Source organism: Pongo pygmaeus, chromosome 10, assembly GCF_028885625.2.
Source record: "Pongo pygmaeus isolate AG05252 chromosome 10, NHGRI_mPonPyg2-v2.0_pri, whole genome shotgun sequence".
Taxonomy (NCBI): Eukaryota; Metazoa; Chordata; class Mammalia; order Primates; family Hominidae; genus Pongo; species Pongo pygmaeus.
In genome coordinates, this window is record NC_072383.2 from 78,386,733 (window position 1) to 78,408,520 (window position 21,788).

Sequence of the window (21,788 nt, forward strand, 5' to 3'; positions counted from 1 at the left end):
AGGCATTCATAAATATTATTAAGCATCTACTTCATGTCAGTCACTGTGCAATATGTTAAACATACACAGGTAAGCAAAAAAGATAAAAGTCATTGTCTCCTAGAACTAGTAGTTTTCTCTCCTAAGACTTGGGCAGAGATCTTCTTATATCAAATATACCATTTGCTCTGATAAACTAATTATTTATTCAACCAATATTTATTTAGCACCATTTCTAGCCAGGCACTATTCAGATCCTATGGAAAAAATATAAAAGTAGGCAAACATTTCTGCCTTTCCAGAGTTTATGTTCTATTGGAGTTTCTGAGATAGCCAATAAGCGAAATAAATGAAGTTGTATAAAATGTCAGAGGTGCTGGTCAGGAGAAAAATAATACTGTTTTTAATAAGATGGTTGGAAAATCTTCACTGATAAGGCAACCTCTAAGCAAATGATCTGCAAATGTTGAGAGAGTGAACCAATGTAGAGGACGGGGTCAACAAAGTTCCAGGCAGAGGGACCAGCAAGTGCAAAGGCCTTGAGGCAAGAATGTACCTAATGTATTAAAAGAATGACAAGGAGGCCAGTAAGTAATAAAGGAATAAAATAGTAGACAATAAAGTAGATTTATGTTAGACCTTGTATTGTAAAGACTGTGGCTTCTGTTCTAAATGACTTGGGAAGGTGCTGTATATTTTTGAGTCAAGGAATTACACAATCTGAGTAGTTTCAAGATCATTTTGGCTGGTATATTGTGGGTAAGGTGTAAGGAGACAATAGAACTGTTTAGGAGGCCATTGTAGGAATTTAGGCCAGAGGTGATGATGGCCTGGTTCAGGTGATAGCAGTGAAGATGGTGAATAGTACCTGGATCCTGGATATATTTTGAAGGTAGAAAGATTACATGTGAAGTGTGAGTAAAAGGGAAGCAACAAAGATTCTAAAACTTTTGCCTTCAGCAACTAAAGGGCTGGTGTCAACCAGGATGGAGAAATCTTGGGGAGTGAATGTCTGGGATGGGTATAATCATGAGTTCAGTTTTGCCATGTGAAGCTTGAGATTCCTCACAGACAGCAGAAAGCTGTGGACATATAGATTTGGCAGACATACATGGAGTATATATAGGTCATGCTAAGAAAAAATTTGGGAATTCTCAGCAGATAAATGGTATGAGACTGGGTGAGATAATAAAGGCAGTGAGTACAGATAGAGAAGTGAAAAGGGCCACTACAACTTTCGTAGGTTGAGAGAAGATGACAGACATGCAAATAATGTTAACCAGAGAAATAGGAGAAAATGTAGGAGGCTGCAGGTGATCTGAAATCTAAGGAAAAAAATATTATAAGGAAGGTGGAGTAATAAGCTATACTGAATGTATTAATAGGTCTGAGATGAGGTCTGAGAATTGATCATTGGATTTATCAATGTGAGTTGCTGGTGACCTTGTTAAAAAGTTTCAGTAGAATGGTAGGTCTAAAATCCTTTGGGTGGTTTAGATGTCTGTGAGGGCTATAGTTGTCTTGTAATTGCTTTCATTTTTCTGGCTAAATGAAAAGCAAGTTCAATACCTGAGAAGTGGTACAACTTTTACACAGAAAATTTTGGAAAATTGGACTCTTAAATTTTGAAGTGCTCACTTAAGAGTTTTACTATTTAGAAAATTAGTAATTTCTCTTAACTTTATTTTTAAAATCATATATTATATTGGAATGATAGAAACTGATCCAAAAGATTTAGGGAGAAGCAAACGAAAAAAGATACTTTATTAGCATATGGTGTGAAATAGGTGCTAAATAGTAGTTAATTTTTATTCTGAAATCCCCAGACATGCAGTAGAGACTAGTGGTCAAGAGCATAGATTCCCGAGTAACAATGCCTGGACTTAGATGCTGACTCTACTATCTTCTATCTGTGGGACCTTGGGCAAATTACTTTAACTCCCACACCATTTACTCATCTATAAAATAAATATGAAATAATAGTATCTACCTTAGAGGGTTAAGAGAATGAAATGGGTTAATTAGAAAATGTCTAGTTTAGCATTGCTATAATTATTATCATAATTTAAATGGAATGTGATTTATAAACTTTGAAAAATCTACCACTTATTTATTTATTATTTGTTTACCTAGACATTGTGAGTTACATATAAAATTAATTTATGATTATACACTCTAGGTGCTGTCAAACTGATGTTATATATAACATTTTAATAAAGTATTTAGATAATATTAAGTTGTGATTTTTAAGTTGACATTATGACACATGAAGTTATATTGATATAACTTTGCACAACATAATGTGAACGGTCAGCTGTCATTTTATAAATTTGCTTGCAAAAAAACTAATCTAGGGAATTCAGGAGAACATTGTTTTCTTCAGATGTTCGAATATATGGTCAATCTAATGTCCAATCAATATTAAGGTAAAGCTTAAATTAAATATACATTGAATATTATAGAAAGGGTACATCAATAAAAAGTTGTAGCAAAATTTTAATTCTTTATCTTTCAAAAGTTTTTGTATTCAATAAATGTACACCATGGGCAATATGAATGTGAAATTTAAAAATCAATTAAAAACATTAGTTGAGAATGAAAAAAACCCACTAATCTTTTTTTATTAACAGCCTCAGAAATTTGATCCAGTTTATGATTGTAGCCAATACATATGCCTTAATATGGAATGGCAGTTATACAACTGGTCCCTTAATTGCCCAAAGGACGTGGAAATGCCTGACTGTGGTTTCCGAGGAAGGCCAGTTCAAGTGAACAGTGATATTTGCTGCCCTGAGTGGGAATGTCCTTGTAAGTTTGCATTTCTTAAGCGGTGATCCTTTTTTTTTTTTTTTTTTTTTTAATCTGGAGAGATTGTTACTTTTTTGAACCTTTCACCTCATCAAGCCAAAGTTATTGTTTTTGAGTTTTCATTATTTGATTTATGATTTTGGCTCACAGTATATAACTTTTAGAGTTGCTTCTTGTCAGACATAATAAGGCTAATTTAATGGATTTTTTTTAAAGAGCATTTATTACTAAAAATGCAGATAGTTAACAGACTAAATCCACTTTCCACCATTTTTATAGGTCGGTGTTCCATGTTGTCAGAACTGAGCATTATTACATTTGATGGAAACAATGCAGCATTATATAGCATGGCTTCTTATATCTTAGTAAGAATTCCTGGTGAAATTATAGTTGCTCATATCGAAAAATGTTCCATGAATCAGGTGGGTCATAATTTATTTTTGCAGTCATTTCATCATAAATATATAGCTAATGTCTTTTGCAACATCAGGGATTCTCATGGGAGGAGGGAGCTCAAAAACTCACTGAGATCGGTCTTCTGATAATGTTTCAGAAACATTTCTGAAAACCTTTCATATTAATCTATTTAGAGGCATATAAATCCAAATAATGTTTTAAAAAGTCAAATAATGCATTTAAAAGTATTTCTTTATTTTTTTTCCAGAATGGAAACTCCTTAAAAAAGCTAGTGAGTATTTGCAAAGTGTTTAGTACATTCATTCTGTTTATCACTACAATTATGTTTAACTCCGTAAAGTTTTAATTTTTTTCAAATTAAGGCTCCCTCTGGAAGAATCTCTGGACTTTGTTTTAAGAAGTTAAATGTGACAACATCCATACATAAAATAATTGTCAATCGGTTAGCAAGAAAGGTAAGAATACAAAATTAAAATTTTTTCTTACATTAGATGAAAATAAATTATGTAAACAGTTATTTCCAATAAGAGGGAAAATTAAGCGTATCAATGGAATTTAATTTTATATATAGTAATCATTTCATGGACAACATAAAATGTGTTTCTTAATATTATATTTGTCTTTCAATAATGTGCCAATTATTGCAAATATTTTCCCCTGTGAGGTTAACTGCAGGGACCATGTTAAATACACTAGCGACCTCCGAGATAATGTGATTGGCCAGTCTTCTTTGTGTCAGAGTTAATATCACGTTTCAAATCAGACAGAGTGGAAATGATATGAAGGAGTGGGATAATAATGTGGAAAAGCATAGTAGTCAAGAACACCGGAATAAAGACCGTTAAGAGAAAAACAGATAGAAGGAGTGGGTTTGAAGTGTTGACATAATTAAGTTTTTGGTGAATAAATGATAGCTAACATAAGAAAAATATGAAAAAAAATTTAACTTTTTTGAAATAAATTGAAGAAGTGCCATGTATTATAAAAAAGCAATGCATTATAAAAAATGAAAGGAACCTTTTGGTTTTACAGGAAAAACTCTTATCCCAAGGAATATGTGTTTGCCAAACAGGAGTGCCTTATGAACTCAGTGCTTCACTCAGTTCTAAGTTATTCTCTCTAAAATATGAAAAAAAAGTGTAAAGATTTTTATTAAAATGGCTGAAGTACTGTGTACTTTCTGGAAATAACTCCACTTGTTAACATAGGTCCATAGATTCTAGACTGAAAAGAATATTAAAATGAGCCTAAAAATGAAAGAAGATATTTAAAAGGTTTAAGTAAAACAAAATATATAAATGAGGTACTTTTTTTGAATGATATCATTTGCATATATCTTTGAGTTTGATGAGGTGATATGCTTACAGGAAGTGGGTGAGAAGTAAACACAAAGCTGGTCAGTGTCATTATTTGAAGCATTTGGGTGGAAGGACTTATTTTTGGCCCCAGATGAACTCATCACTGATCATTCACTGGTCAGGCACTGTATTCAGCTAATAACAAGTTATTTTTCAAAATGACTTAGTGAGAGTTTAACATGATAAAACAACATAGGTCCTGATCTCAAGTAACTTATACTTGTGCGTGATTTGTATAATGTAATTATCTGCTGATTAGAAAGCAATAGGACGTACAGTGATAGAATTATGACCAAGATATCATAGAAATAAAGAGAAGAGTTACTTAATGTCTTATAGTTTATAGGCGGGTCAAACAGGTCTTTTTTCGGGGAGGTCACACTTAAGATAAATCTTAAAGAATAAGTAGAAAGAAGGGAGAGAAAGAGAAAGTATGTTTCAGCTCAAGGACAGCAGTATGAACAAGATATAAAAATGAGAAATTGAATGGTTGGTGAGGCATAACTTCGAGAAATTTGCTGCTAGTTACAGCTCATGGCTTCATGTCATTGCCATTATTTAAAGCGCTGTTTTTCAAAGTGTAATCCTTGGATTGCCTACATTAGTATTACCAAATACCTGTATATATTGATTTAGTACATGCTAAAAATGCAGTCAATAATCCAATGCAAACCTGGAAAGTAGAATCACTGGGAATCTTGATCTTTAACAAGCCTGACAGATGATTGTTATGAACGTTGAAGTTAAGCAAACAATGATTTAGAAGATCAAGGAAAAAATCCAGATTAAGGAAAACATCCAGAAAATAACATTATTATCTTAAATTCATATTAGAAGCATCGTGTTATCAATATAAACATATATTGAAGGAAACAGACATAAAAGTGTACATAACATAGAAGAAAGTTAAATTTTGAGGAAAATGAAAGGTAATGACATTAGAGCAAATATTGACTAGAGCAAGGCACAGCAAAAGAATAAAATAGCTTAAAGGTTCTGAGAAGCTGTGGCAGCAGTAAGAAATACATTTTTTAAAAAAATTAAAAAATAGTTTACATTAAATCAGAATAGTTCTGTATTCTCCTAATTTGTATATTTAAGTAAATATTTCGTAACAGGTGTATTTATGTTATTCTAGGTAGAAGTGGATTCCATTGTTGTGCCTTTGCCCTTTTCAAGTCAGGAACTGTCCATAGAGGATTCTGGTTCAATGTATGTAATTACTACTCCAGCTGGACTAATCATAAAGTGGTCTCATCTTACAGGAATCATAGACATTCATTTTGGCTTCCGATTTAACTTGTCATCCTACACAGAAGGACTTTGTGGTGAGCGCTGCCCTTCAAATCTTGATTTCGTCTGTTTTTTTTTTTCTATTCACGCTATGCCATTTTGGACCCTGTTGCCCCATTTTTCAGATTTGAGATGTGATATTAACTTTCAGTTCCCATGTAAATATGGAAGGAAGCAATGATTTTTCCATAAATGTGCTAAGAAGCAGGAAATAACACTTCAATTTGGGTATTTTATGAAAATGTATGCTTACTGCTGTTACTACGATGCTGTTTGTATTTCCACTAGCTCATCTTTATTAGGCATTAATGAAGTGTCAGGCATTATTTTACATATTTTAACTCACTTAACTTTAAGATCTAGTAAGTAGATAATAGTATTATCTCAATTTATAAGTGATACAAGTGAGGCATAGAAAGTTTAAAGGCTTACATATCTTTGTTTCCTCTTAATTTTTTTAAAAGCTTGAAATCAGGGAAAACTTAAGTCATCTTGAAAGAACATACCATTCAGAATATTTGTCCTAGTTTTATTATGAAATCTAAAGCTTAGATATACCATTACATCTAGGTTTAATATTGCAATATATTACACAGATATATAAAGAGTTTTATGTCAAAGAAAACAAATTAGAAATATCTGTAGGTACATAATGAAATAAAAAGAATACTGGCTCTGGTGTCTGCTAGAAAGTTGAACACAGGTTATTCTCTTTACAGCTGTGTGCTCTGAAGAGAATGTCAGTTTCCTCATCTTTAAAAGGGGACAGTAATATCCATTTTCAAGATTGTTTGGATTACATGTGAAAGTTAGTATAAACACAACACATAAATACACACAGTCAATAAATGTTGGTTTAGTACAAATATATCTATTTTTAATCTCAGTAAATATTAATTAAATAAAAGTTTATGGATCACCTATTGTGTGTCTGACATTATGCTTGATGCTGACAACTCAAAAATGAGTGGCTGAGTCCTTGCCCTCAATAAATTACACAAAATATCCAAATTTCCTGTTTAAAAATTTGAACATTTTTGGAAACTTTTGCTAAAATGGTTTTCATAGTTCCTCACTTGTTTAGAGTATGCTAAACATAGCATAAATTTCTATGGTGACTTAAGGTTATGATTTGGAAATAGGCATTAATGAGTATATGTACTAAATCAATAGTTATTATTGAGTAATAACTGAGACTGGAAATGCATATTTTCTCCTATAACATCACTTTTGAAGAGTATTATTTCAGTTTGATTTTTATGTTTTTTATCCTTCTCTACCATTAGCTCTTGCTTTCATGTAGACAGCCACTCTGCTAGCTGGATTCTTAACTAAGTGCTGCAGAGACAGGGCGAGAATCACCTTTATACTAAACAGGGCTCATGCCCTAAATTCCTTGACCTCCACAATGAGAGAAGTATGCTTCATTAAAGGGAAATCTGGGTACTGTCAGGATCACTAGACTAGGTGCTGGCTGAAAAGCTTCTAGTGAGTAAGACTGTTATCCAAACAGAGTTTGAACACTGGAATGAGAGGCTTATATTGACATCTTATTCTACACAGCACTATGAAGTCTGGAGTGGTGACTGAAGTTGTAGTGCAAACATATTTTTACTAGAAATTACCTTTCTCTAGAAAAGTTTAGACTTAAAAAATAGTAGCTCCTTTACAATGTAGTCCACTTAGGTTTTTTTTTTTAATGTTTAATTTCACGTAGTACCCTGTGTATTTACAAAGGTGAGGCATTGCAACCTTTATTCATCCTGATATATCTCCTTGGGAATTAAGATTTGATGTTTGAAGAAAATTTTTATTCATATATTTTATAGCCCAGAGTCTTGGGAATTAAGAAAAATTATGTCTTAAAGTTGGGTGGGATTCAGGTAAGGTATGATTATAGACCTGGTCTCATTACTTTCCTTGGCTCTGCACTGCATTTGGTGAAGAGTAAGCTCATCCTCAGTTTGGCTTTTCTCAAGGAAGATAGAGGCAGGTCAAGGCATCCCAAGGAAGGGAAATTGCCTGTGTCCTAGAATTCCAAGTTCAAGTCTTGAGCTTGACAATAGTTGTCCCTATGTTGAATAAATTCATGTGCCTAGGTGACTGCTACATGCTTGCTGGTTTATGCCTGGATTACCTGGAACAGTTGCTAATGCAAGGGAGTGAAGATTACCTTTATGCCAATCAGAGCCCTCACCTGGAATGATGTCATGCACTAGGTGATGGAGCAGTGATAATTCCTGAAAGAAAAATATTTAATATTTTCAGGCAGAGTTTTCACAGGGAAGTGGAAGCCTGGGAGCCAGTCACCAAATGTCCATTACTGTGGAAAGTCCCTTGCCAGGCCACTAGTTACTAAGTTAGAAGATGGTGTTAGTAATGGAGGAGTATAGGAACAGAATTAATGTCTTCTTTCTTAATCTTCTCTGATCTCTTCATGTATCTTGACTTCTAGGCTTTTGATTTCTTTCTTATTGGGTTAAGGCAGTTAGTTCTACACTATCTTATCAAAAAATTAGAACATAATTTAAAAAGTTCTTTCAGTGTAAAAGTTCAAGGATACGTAAACTTGGTACCTTATACGGTAAATCATTTGTTCATTTAAAATCAATTATTTAACTGATTTAGTTGTGCTGTCTACACTGGTTTAAGTTTTTTTCTTCTAACTGTCATATATTCTTTCAAGGAATTTGCAATGAAGATCCAGATGATGATCTAAGGATGCAAAATGGCACAATTATTACAAATATGGAAGACATAGGATTATTTATTGAGAGCTGGGAAATTGAGAAATCATTTGAAGTAACAATGAGAAGACCTGTTAGGAATTGTACTGAGCATGATTGCAGCCAGTGCATTGATTTATTAAATAGAAGAATTTTCATTCCATGTCATGATAAAGTAAGTTGGAAGCAACCATAAATAATACTTTCATGTTAGATATGTTGACAGTAAAAGCCAATACGTTACTGTTCTTGCTATGATGTTCTTCTACTGAGAACAAAACCCCCAACCTTCTGTCAGTATGCTTTGGAATTCAGAATCACTTATTGTTTACAGGCTTACAAACACAAGAAGGATAATTTTATTTCTTTTCTTTATGCTTCGTTAGAATTATATCTACAGCTTTCAGGAAAAAAATGAAAGTTTGTCCTATGAATAAATGTCTCCAGGAGACAGAGATCAATGACGTTTGATAACCCAGTTTCAAGACCAAGACAGTGAGGCTTTAATCAGTTCCTTATGATCCTGGCTTCTTAGGCATATACTTGTAATAGAATCTGTCACTTACTCAATTTACTTGGTCTTTATTGGTCTCTAACTTTCTGAGTTTAAGTGATTAGTAGGTATTTTAAATAATCTATATTGTTTAAAAAATCCATCATTAAAGACAAAGGACAAATACAGTATTTCCTGATCATTTAACTATAATTTAGTGAGCATCTAGTACATAGAAATCACTGTGTTAGATTTCTGTGATAGAAGATGAATAGGATGCTCTCCTTACCCTCAAGGAGCCTAGTAGGAAGGCAAGTCTGTGAGCAGATACGTTAAAATATACATTATAGAGGTACACAGGAGCCCAGGTTTGGAGAAGACTTCATGGAGTTTTAGATCTTTTTCTTTTCTTTTCTTTTTTTTGAGACAGTCTCACTCGGTCGCCTAGGCTGGAGTATAGTGGCACGATCTCAGCTCACTGCAACCTCCGCCTCCCAGGTTCAAGTGATTCTCCTGCCTCAGCCTCCCAAGTAGCTGGGACTACAGGTGCCCATGACCACGCCCAGCTAATATTTTTAGTACAGGCAGGATTTCACCATGTTAGGCAGGATGGTCTGGATCTCCTGACCTCATGATCCACCCACCTCAGCCTCCCAAAGTGTTGGGATTACAGGCGTGAGCCACCGCGCCCGGCCCGGGGTTTTAGATCTTTGAATTGTTTAAAAGTATGAGTTTGCTAGGAGAGAAGAGGGAGGGATGGAGTTCCAGGCAGAGATAACAATGCAATGGTCCCTCAGTGGGAGGTTGGTTCCAGGACCCTCACAGATATCAAAATCCTTGGATGCCCAAGTCCCTTTATAAAATATAGTATAGTATTTGCATATAACCTACACAATTCTCCCACATATGTTAAATCATCTCTAGATTACTTATAATACCTAATGCAAGCTAAATGCTATATGAATAGTTTTTACACTGTATTATTTTTTACATTTTTATTATTTTTTATTCTTGTATTTTTTTTTTTTTACTTTCTTTTTCTGAATATTTTTGAGAGCATCTTTGGAGATTCTAGCAGGGGAGTGCAGCTACTCATATACCCTTGACCAAAGGCCGTTCCTCTGTCGGGGATGGTCGTCCTTTCAACCAAATGCACACCTTCGGGAAGGACGTAAATGGAACAGTGAGGGAGGAAGGGACACTTGCTGAGCAACCCAGATCAGCTGAATCAACCCTGGCAGTCAGTGGGATGACAGATGTCACAGCCAGATCTCTCTCACATCGGTTTTTCTGAATATTTTTCATCCATGGTTGGTTGAATCTATGGATGTGGAAACCGGAAACCCTGGGTAAGGGGGGCTGACTGTATATGCAAGAGAAAGCTTGGTTTAAAGGCCATGTGAGGAAAACATTAAAAGAGTTTGGTGCGACATCTATGAAGGGAAGAGTCAGGGAAGGAAAGCAAGGGAATTGTCAAGTCAGGAAGGAGCTCACTGTGAATGACCTTTGATGCGCCCTATGCATTCCCTGAGGGAAAAGACAAAAGTATGAAGTCATGGGATAAAAATGGCATATCTTTGTGGAACTTCAGTTTTACATGGAGATTTGGATGAAAATAAGTTTTAAATGTTCACATTTTTAAAATGCATGCACATAAACATGAAGAAATAGCAAACACTTTAAAACTCATTCAGTGCCACTTTAGTCTGTCTTTTTAAAGCATCATGATTTTTTAAAATTGCGTTTTTAACTGGGAACTTGAAAGGTTGGTTATATCAGGAAACTTTCAGCTTGACTATTCAAGGCATAATGAAGCAACACAGGATACCATTTAGTCTGTGATAGCTTCCACTTTTCCCTTATAATCTTCCAGTATACAAAAATTAGCTGGGTGTGGTGGCACACATCTGTAATCCCAGTTATTCGGGAGGCTGAGGCAGGAGAATTGCTTGAACCTGGGAGGCAGAGGCTGCAGTGAGCCGAGATCGCGCCATTGCACTCCAGCCTGAATGCTTACTTAAAGTGTGTGGGTTTTGTTTATTGTAGAAATGTAAATGGGCACCAAGTTATGTTGTGTCTTATGTTGGAAAATCTAAATCAACAACCACATAAAACTATTCCTAGGGTAACATCTAAAAACCAATCATGCAGAATTTAAGGATAATTATTAGAATATTTTGTTTTATTGTTTATTTTTATAAATAACAAGTAATCTTGGCTCAAAAGGTTTCTTCAGAACTAGTTTTAGAATCATTTGGAAAGTCAGGCTTGTCCATCAAGATCTTCATTAAACTCATCACTCTCTTCACAATGAACATCTTGCTTTTATATTTTCTTAGGCTGTTCAATGATGGGATAAATTTTTATAATTTTTTTAAGTGTTATAGTTTGAATATCTTTCAACAAAAGAAAGTTAATTTGCCATTTTATCTGCTACATAGATATAAATCAATTTAAAGAAGGTATTGGCTATATAATATATATTGTTATATTATATAATATAAAAATATATATTTACATTATATATAATATATTTATATATTATATTTATATTATACATTATATACCAATATATAATGTATAATAAAAATATAATATATAAATATATTATAATATGTAATATATAATAATATATTATATATTATATATAAAAATATATATTATATATATGTATTTTTTGAAGAGTCTCACCCTGTCATCCAGGCACTGATGTCATCCAGTGCAATGGCGTGATCTCGGCTCACTGCAGCCTCCACCTCTCAGATTCAAGCGACTCTCCTGCCTCAGCCTCCTGAGTAGCTGGGATTACAGGCATGTGCCACCATGCCTGGCTAATTTTTTGTCTTTTTAATACAGATGGAGTTTCACCACGTTGGCCAGGCTGGTCTCGAACCCCTGACCTCAAGTGATCCACCCACCTTGGCCTCCCAAAGTGTTGGGATTACAGGTGTGAGCCATCACACCCGACCATGGCCATAATATTTTTACAGTCAGAGTTGAAAATATAATTTTTCATCATGGAAAGAAAAGATAAAAAGTAAAACCTAAATAATGTAAATGGATTATTTTAACAGTAATGGTAAAGAAGAACTCACAAAATTGGCTTATTTTGCAGATTTTTTTCAAGAGTGACCAATTAAAAATACTATAAAAAAGTTTGAGAATAAGATCAAAATAATTGACTGTAGGACCTACTAGTACTTTCAGACTCTCAAGTTCTCAAAGCCTCTAGATGTGTTTCCTTGAGAAACTAAAAGAGACCCTTACAAAGCTTATGAGGATTCTATACACAGTAGCCTGTGTCTTCAGACAACATCCTTAGCTGCATTCTGGTCATGATGATTCAGTGATAACTCTGGCACAGTCCATACAATAGTGGAAAATGCATTTTCTTTTTACCCACATAGTTCTTGTATATTGCAAAACAGAGGTAGAGAAGACACAGTATTACCATCACGCTGAACTTGATATTTGGCATCGAATCTCCTCAATTCACTGCAGATTTCTTATGTGGATATTAAGGGATTGAATGCAATATCAAAGTGCCCATTAATCCATGAGATAGGCAGTATGTAGTTCTTTTTCTCTCAAAGCCTCAAGTCTTAAGACATTATTTTTATTTAAAAGACACAGACTATTAAGCACCAGAATGTAAAACTTGCATGACCTGAAAAAAATACTTCAAAGAAATTTTGAGTTTATAGTGACTTCTTTGGGCTGAACTCTAATCAACCTTGAGATAAAGTTTCCCTTTCTCTACCTTCTGCTTCTAAAAGTTACTTTGATTAAAGTCCTGTTGCAAGAAAAAAAAGAAAGTTAAGAAGTAAAAAAAAAGGGAGGGTCATGACAATTTGCTCAGTAGGTCTGTATGAAGGTCTGAAGAAGATGGGCTAGGCAGATATAGTAAGGTAGCTAATTAAAAGGTCTCTGAGTAGTTTTTATTTGCTTGTTTTAACCTTTTATTGTGGTAATGTTTACATATTCACAAAAGTGGTGGGAACAGTATAAGAACTTTTCGGTGTCCGTCATCCAGATTAAAAAATCATTTAAAAATTGCCTCTTTTTTTCTGCCTATCTTCTTCACTCCTGCCCACATCCCGCCCCTGTTGAATTATTTTAAAGCAAATCTACTTTGGGAAAACGATGATGGACTCTGCTGGTCAGTGGGAAGCAAGTGAGGATAGCGGCACGTTCAGAAAAGAAAGATGGCATTTGGGAGACATTTGGGATGTGGAATGGGCAGGATTTAAAGACCAATTAGATGTTAGTGCTAAGGGAGGGTGAGCATTTGTAGATGACTTCAACTTTCTAGCTTAAACAGGGTAACATATCGAGATAAAGAAATTCTTGATGGCTTGTTGATACTCAATCGGTTCCATCCAAGCTATCACCAAGTCATGTTGAGTCCACTTCCAAAATATATTCAATATCCATGCATTTCTTCCCACCACCATTTGAATACAGACAACCATCATCTCTTGCCTGGTCCAATGACAAAGCTTTATAATTTGATTTTTTTTTTTAACAGAACATCAGGCAGTTTAATAGATGCTTCTCTTGACTTACATCTTTCTTTTAAAAAAAATTATACTTTATATTCGGGGATATATGTGCAGAATGTGCAGGTTTGTTATATAGGTATACACGTGCCACGGTGGTTTGCTACACCCAACAACCCATCAACCCGTCATCTACATTGGGTATTTCTTCTAATGTTCTTCCTCCCCTAGTCCCCCACCCCCCAACGGGGTGTGTGATGTTCCCCTCCCTGTGTCCTTATTGTTTAACTCCCACTTATGAGTGAGAACACATGGTGTGTGGTTTTCTGTTCCTGTGTTAGTTTGCTGAGAATGATGGTTTCCAGCTTCATCCATGTCCCTGCAAAGACATGTTATGGCTGCATAGTATTCCATGGTGTATATGTGCCACATTTTCTTTATCCAGTCTATTATTGATGGGCATTTGGATTGGTTCCAACTCTTTCTATTATGAACAGTGCTGCAATAAACATACGTAGAATGATTTATAATCCTTTGGGTAGATACCCAGTAATGGGATTGCTGGGTCAAATGGTATTTCTGGTTCTAGATCCTTGAGGAACTGCCACACTGTCTTCCATAACAGTTGAACTAATTTACACTCTCACCAACAGTGTAAACACGTTCCTCTTTCTCCACATCCTCGCCAGCATCTGTTGTTTCCTGACTTTTTAATGGTTGCCATTCTAACTGGTGTGAGATGGTATCTCATGTGGTTTTGTTTTGCATTTCTCTAATGACCAGTGATGCTGAACTTTTGTTTCATATGTTTGTTGGCCACACAAATGTCTTTTTTTGAGAAGTGTGTTCCTATCCTTCACCCACTTTTTGATGGGGGTTTTTTTTTCTTGTAAATTTGTTGAAGTTCTTTGTAGAGTCTGGATATTAGCCCTTTGTCAGATGGATAGATTGCAAAATTTTTCTCCCATTCTATAGGTTGCCTGTTCACTCTGATGATGGTTTCTTTCGCTGTGCAGAAGCTGTTTAGTTTAATTAGATCCCATTTGTCAACTTTGGCTTTTGTTGCCATTGTTTCTGGTGGTTTAGTCATGAAGTCTTTGCCCATGACTGTCATGAATGATATTGCCTAGGTTTTCCTCTAGGGTTTTTATGGTTTTAGGTCTTACATTTAAGTCTTTAATCTGTCTTGCGTTAATTTTTATATAAGGTGTAAGGCGGAGATCCAGTTTCAGTTTTCTGTATGTGGCTAGCCAGTTTTCCCAACACCATTTATTAAATAGGGAATCATTTCCCCATTGCTTGTTTTTGTCAGGTTTGTGAAAGATCAGATGGTTGTAGATGTGTGGCATTATTCCTGAGTCCTCTGTTCTGTTCCATTGGACTATATGTCTGTTTTGGTACCAGTACCATGCTGTTTTGGTTACTGTAGTCTTCTACCACTGAGCTTCATCCTCGTTTGCAAATCTCTACAAAGCAGGCAGAATAATATCTTAAAATTATAAACAGAATGTGCGATTTCTCTACCTAAAATCCTTCACTGTATTGCACTTAGAGTACATTCCAAAGTTTTTACCAGGGCTGTCAATGTCCTCTATAATCTGGCCCACCTACTTCTCCAGCCACGTCTTATGCTACGCTCTTCTTGTTTGCTAAGCTCCAACCATTGTTGCCTCCCTTCAGCTCTCTTAATATTCCAAGAGTTTTTTCTGCCAAAAGGCTCTTCTTCTTGCTGTTTCCCCAGCTGGAATACTTTTCTGGAGTACTTTTTTCTTTCAGTCCTTTTTAGCATGGTGGCTTCTCTTCATCTTTTTTTTTTTCCTTTTATTATTATTATTATTATTATTATACTTTAGGCTCTATGGTACATGTGCGCAACGTGCAGGTAAGTTACATATGTATACATGTGCCATGCTGGTGCGCTGCACCCACCAACTCGTCATCTAGCATTAGGTATATCTCCCAATGCTATCCCTCCCCGCTCCCCCCACCCCACAACAGTCCCCGAAGTGTGATGTTCCCCTTCCTGTGTCCATGTGTTCTCATTGTTCAATTCCCACCTATGAGTGAGAATATGCGGTGTTTGGTTTTTTGTTCTTGCGATAGTTTACTGAGAATGATGATTTCCAATTTCATCCATGTCCCTACAAAGGACGTGAACTCATCATTTTTTATGGCTGCATAGTATTCCATGGTGTATATGTGCCACATTTTCTTAATCCAGTCTATCATCGTTGGACATTTGGGTTGGTTCCAAGTCTTTGCTATTGTGAATAATGCGGCAATAAACATACGTGTGCATGTGTCTTTATAGCAGCATGATTTATAGTCCTTTGGGTATATACCCAGTAATGAGATGGCTGGGTCAAATGGAATTTCTAGTTCTAGATCCCTGAGGAATTGCCACACTGACTTCCACAAGGGTTGAACTAGTTTACAGTCCCACCAACAGTGTAAAAGTGTTCCTATTTCTCCACATCCTCTCCAGCACCTGTTGTTTCCTGACTTGTTAGTGATTGCCATTCTAACTGGTGTGAGATGGTATCTGATTGTGGTTTTGATTTGCATTTCTCTGATGGCCAGTGATGGTGAGCATTTTTTCATGTGTTTTTTGGCTGCATAAATGTCTTCTTTTGAGAAGTGTCTGTTCATGTCCTTCGCCCACTTTTTGATGGGGTTGTTTGTTTTTTTCTTGTAAATTTGTTGGAGTTCATTGTAGATTCTGGATATTAGCCCTTTGTCAGATGAGTAGGTTGCGAAAATTTTCTCCCATTTTGTAGGTTGCCTGTTCACTCTGATGGTAGTTTCCTTTGCTGTGCAGAAGCTCTTGAGTTTAATTAGATCCCATTTGTCAATTTTGGCTTTTGTTACCATTGCTTTTGGTGTTTTAGACATGAAGTCCTTGCCCATGCCTATGTCCTGAATGGTAAAGCCTAGGTTTTCTTCCAGGGTTTTTATGGTTTTAGGTCTAACATTTAAGTCTTTAATCCATCTTGACCTAATTTTTGTATAAGGTGTAAGGAAGGGATCCAGTTTCAGCTTTCTACATATGGCTAGCCAGTTTTCCCAGCACCATTTATTAAATAGGGAATCCTTTCCCCATTGCTTGTTTTTCTCAGGTTTGTCAAAGATCAAATAGTTGTAGATATGTGGCATTATTTCTGAGGGCTCTGTTCTGTTCCATTGATCTATATCTCTGTTTTGGTACCAGTACCATGCTGTTTTGGTTACTGTAGCCTTGTAGTATAGTTTGAAGTCAGGTAGCGTGATACCTCCAGCTTTGTTCTTTTGGCTTAGGATTGACTTGGCGATGCGGGCTCTTTTTTGGTTCCATATGAACTTTAAAGTAGTTTTTTCCAATTCTGTGAAGAAAGTCATTGGTAACTTGATGGGGATGGCATTGAATCTGTAAATTACCTTGGGAAGGATGGCCATTTTCATGATATTGATTCTTCCTACCCATGAGCATGGAATGTTCTTCCATTTGTTTGTATCCTCTTTTATTTCCTTGAGCAGTGGTTTGTAGTTCTCCTTGAAGAGGTCCTTCACATCCCTTGTAAGTTGAATTCCTAGGTATTTTATTCTCTTTGAAGCAATTGTGAATGGGAGTTCACTCATGATTTGGCTCTCTGTTTGTCTGTTATTGATGTATAAGAATGCTTGTGATTTTTGTACATTGATTTTGTATCCTGAGACTTTGCTGAAGTTGCTTATCAGCTTAAGGAGATTTTGGGCTAAGACAATGGGGTTTTCTAGATATACTATCATGTCATCTGCAAACAGGGACAATTTGACTTCCTCTTTTCCTAATTGAATACCCTTGATTTCCTTCTCTTGCCTAATTGCCCTGGCCAGAACTTCCAACACTATGTTGAATAGAAGTGGTGAGAGAGGGCATCCCTGTCTTGTGCCAGTTTTCAAAGGGAATGCTTCCAGTTTTTGCCCATTCAGTATGATATTGGCTGTGGGTTTGTCATAAATAGCTCTTATTATTTTGAGATACGTCCCATCAATACCTAATTTATTGAAAGTTTTTAGCATGAAGGGTTGTTGAATTTTGTCAAAGGCCTTTTCTGCATCTATTGAGATAATCATGTGGTTTTTGACTTTGGTTCTGTTTATATGGGCTTTGTTTTTGTAGTTGTTGAGATCCACAAGCAGAGAACAGGTCTGTTTTATTTATCTTTATTCTTATGCATAGTACGGTGCCTGATATGTAGTTAGGTACCCAATAAATGATAAAAGTTTTCATCAGTTAATAAGTAAGCAGAGGATACAGAAGAATCAGCTTTTGTGGGCTAAGTAGAGAAGGGATACATTTTTTTTTTTATTTTGGACAGATTAAGTCATGTGCATCATCAGAGTAAAAACATCGAGCAGAAACTCTGGAGTGTAATTTGGGAGCTCAGAGGAGATAAGTTGAGGCCAGAGATCAGGTGGAAGAGTTATTAGTATATGGATTTTTAAAATAATGATAATTTAGGATATGCCAGGTTTTTTTTCTGTACATTTTCCATATATTAGCTCATTTAATTTTCACAACAATTTTAAGTAGTAGTAGTTGTTACTATTAACTCTATTTCACGTATGAAGAAACCAAGACAAAGAAGGTTTAAATGCCCCAAATGGTGATAGAAACCATGGGAATGGATGAGCTTGGGGAGAGCATTTTCAGTGAGAGAACATAATCATTGAGGATGGGATCTAGTAAAACAGAATGAGAGGCAGGTAAAAGAAACAATGACCAAGTAGATAGAAAGACAATGGAGTGCGGTACCTTTGAAGTTCAAGGAGAGAACATTTTAAGCAAGTGGACATGCTAATGACAATATAGGCTTCTGAGAGATCACGGAGGGTTTAGAATATCAATTTCATTGCATTTGATTAAAAGAAGGCTATTAATGACTAAAGCAAGTATTCTGTGCAAAGTAAGGTGCTTGGAAACAGAGGATTTCACAAAGGACATTGAAAAGAAAGTAAAATCTTAGGGTTTTTTCCTGCATCTTCAAAAATATTTAATTTTATTTTTATATTGAAAGGTAAAATTATATGTGTTTACTGTGTACAACGTGATGTTTTGAAGTGTATATACATTGTGGAATGATGAAATCTAGCTAATCAACAAATGCATTACCTCATGTGATTATCACTTGTGTGATGATAACACTTTACATCCACTCTCAGCATTTTTCAATAATATATTATTGTAGTCAACATGTTGTACAATAGAACTCTTGGACTTCTGCCCATCTAACTGAAATTCTGTACCCTTTAACAACATCTTCCCATCACTTCAGTCCCTGGTAACCATAATTCCTTGCTCGATTCTATAAGATCAACTTTTTTAGTTTTCACATGTGAGTGAGATCATGTAGTATTTGTCTTCCTGTGCCTGGCTTATTTCACTTAACATCATGTTCTCTGGGTTCATTCATGTTGTCACAAATTACACGATTTCATTCTTTTTAAAGGATAGATAATATTCCATTGTGTATATTTACCAAATTTTCTTTCTTCATTCATTCATTGGCAGACCTGTAGGTTGATTCTATATTTTGGCTATTGTGAATAATGCTGCAGTAAACATGGATGTGCAGACATCTCTGTGACATACTGATTTCATTTCCTTTGGATATGTACCTAGTGGTAGGGTAGCTCAGTTATATAATATTACTATCTTTAATTTTTTGAGAAACCTCCGTATTGTTTTCCACAATGGCTGTACTAATTTACATTCCGCCAACAGTGTGCAATGGTTATCTTTTCCCTACATCCTCGCCAATGATCATTATTTTTTGTCTTTTTGATAATACCCATTCTAACGAGTGTGAGGAAATAGCACATTGTGGTTTTAATTTGTACTTTTCTGATGATTAATGATAATAGACATTTTTCATGTACTTGTTGGACATTTGCACATCTTTTTTTGACAGGTATCTATTCAGTTCCTTTGACCATTTTTAAATTGGGTTATTTGTTTTCTTGTTATTGAGTTGTTTGAATTCCTTGTGTATTTTGGATATTAACCCATTATTAGATGTATAGTTTGCAAATATTTTCTCCCATTCTATAGGTCGTCTCTTTACTACATTGATTGTTTCCTTTGCTTTGCAGAAACTTTTATTTTGATGCAATCCCATGTGTCTATTTTTTCTTTTGTTTTCTGTACTTTGGGGTTCATATGCAGAAAATTATTGCTCAGACCAGTGTCCTAGAGCTTTTCCTCTGTTTTCATCTAGTGGTTTTGTAGTTTCAGGTTCTACAGTTAAGTCTTATAGTCTCTTTTGAGTTGATTTTTTGTATATGATGTGAATTAAGGATCTAATGTCATTCAACTGCTAGTGGATATTCAGTTTTCCCAGCACTATTTATTGGAGATACTTTTCTTTCCCCATTGTGTACTCTTGGCACCTTTGTCAAAAATCAGTTGGCTGGCTGTAAATGTGTGGATTTACTTCTGGGTCTCTGTTCTGTGTCCCATAGGCCTATATGTCTGTTTTCTTGCCATTGTGTTTGTTGTTGTTGTTGTTGTTGCTTTGTTTGTTTGTTTGTGTTTGAGATGCAGTCTCACTCTGTTGCCAGGCTGGAGCACAGTGGCGTGATCTCGGCTCACTGCAACCTCTGCCTCCCGGGTTCAAGCGATTCTCCTGCCTCAGCCTCTGGAGTAGCTGAGATTACAGGCGCGTGCCACCACACCTGGCTAATTTTTGTATTTCTAGTAGAGACGGAGTTTCACCATGTTGGCCAGGATGGTGTCAATCTCTTGACCTCGTGATCCGCCCGCCTCAGCCTCCCAAGCCATTGGTTTTTATAGTGGGCTGATTTGCCCGCTGCTGCCAGGAGGAGTCCTAGCAGTGGCATGAAGTTGGGGTTATTGTTTAGGAGGAATATTTGTTGTAGTTCCCATGAGTTGGAGTGTAAGAGAAATCATGCTAGGACCAGGACGAAGCCAATATCGCCGATACGGTTATACAGACCCTGAAGGAAAATAGATGGACTGTGAAAAAATACTATTTTTATCGGATACTTTGGCCTGTATCAGAATTTGGCATCTGAATTTAGATACTTAGTATGTGCCTGTTGAATAATGAGTTGAGAGAAAAATGGAATAAATATTGTCACATGCTACATTATTTATATTTCAGGTGTCTCTAGATCAAAATGGAACATATATAGGAAAAAAATCAGTAATTAAATTGAGGTGTGCCAAATTTTTATAAATTATGTAACTAATATTGAATATTAATAAAAGTTTTGAGAAGCATTTATAACTTTATTTAATAAGCAATGCTGTATACCATTAGAGAATGCTTTGTGAGCTTCCAATTTAATCTATAATTGTTCAAACTCTTATTCAGTATATGGAAAATGCAATTGTAGCCCACAGTGGATATTAGAAATAAATTTTTGCTTGGCTCCACATACTCTGTTTTCTTTTCCATCTTTATAAGAAAGATTTGTGTAGATTAGTGCAGATGGTATTTGTCTTATTTAAATGTGTTTAGAGTGATGTTTAATATTAAGAATTTTTGAAAATGTAAAGTCTATGATGAAGTATAATGAATATTAACTTGCTACCCTTTGAGTCTCCAAATAATCTTAGTCTAGCTTAGGGCTTTCAGAGAAATAAAACAATATAACTTATTTCAAGGCAAAATGTTTCTCTAGGTTTCACCGGAAGACTTTTGTGAAAAGATGTGGATCAATTATACCTATTTTTGGAACTATGAATGTGATGCACTTTCTGCATATGTGGCTCTGTGCAACAAATTTGATATCTGTATTCAGTGGAGAACACCTGATTACTGCTGTAAGTAACTGTTAACTGAATAATATTTTTCAATCATAAATAAATTTCACTTTTGCAATCACTTCTTTCCTTTTTCTTTTTTATCATGAACTAATTTAGTAAGCATAAAATGCACAGAAGAAGCTATGACAAACACAAGTTACATCACTTGATTTCAGAAATAAAACAGTCACACATGAAGCTCCCTGTGTGCCTTCTCCAGCCCTTCCCTCTCTTTAACCTGAGAGGTAATCACTATTCAAGAGGGGCATTGCTGATTCATTGGGAACGTGTGTCATCTCCAATTTCACTAGACACTGTCAAATTGTTCTCCACTGAGATTGTACCAATTTATAACCCCACCATCTGAGTATTTAATTTTTAATAGTATGACTTTTTACAATCATTGACAATCCACAAGGATTTTCT

At 35.4% G+C, this 21,788-nt stretch overlaps 1 protein-coding gene across 2 annotated transcripts in view; it reads left to right on the plus strand.

The window, feature by feature from the left end:
* The window catches only part of OTOGL (otogelin like), a 289,364-nt gene that overhangs the window by 238,569 nt on the left and 29,007 nt on the right, over window positions 1-21,788 (plus strand). For both annotated transcript variants that reach the window (XM_054443471.1, XM_054443472.1), the window contains 7 exons: window positions 2,610-2,787; window positions 3,067-3,209; window positions 3,452-3,475; window positions 3,567-3,659; window positions 5,701-5,890; window positions 8,542-8,756; window positions 21,239-21,380. In XM_054443471.1, the coding sequence (XP_054299446.1) occupies window positions 2,610-2,787; window positions 3,067-3,209; window positions 3,452-3,475; window positions 3,567-3,659; window positions 5,701-5,890; window positions 8,542-8,756; window positions 21,239-21,380 (985 nt within the window). The remainder of the gene's footprint in view (window positions 1-2,609; window positions 2,788-3,066; window positions 3,210-3,451; window positions 3,476-3,566; window positions 3,660-5,700; window positions 5,891-8,541; window positions 8,757-21,238; window positions 21,381-21,788) is intronic.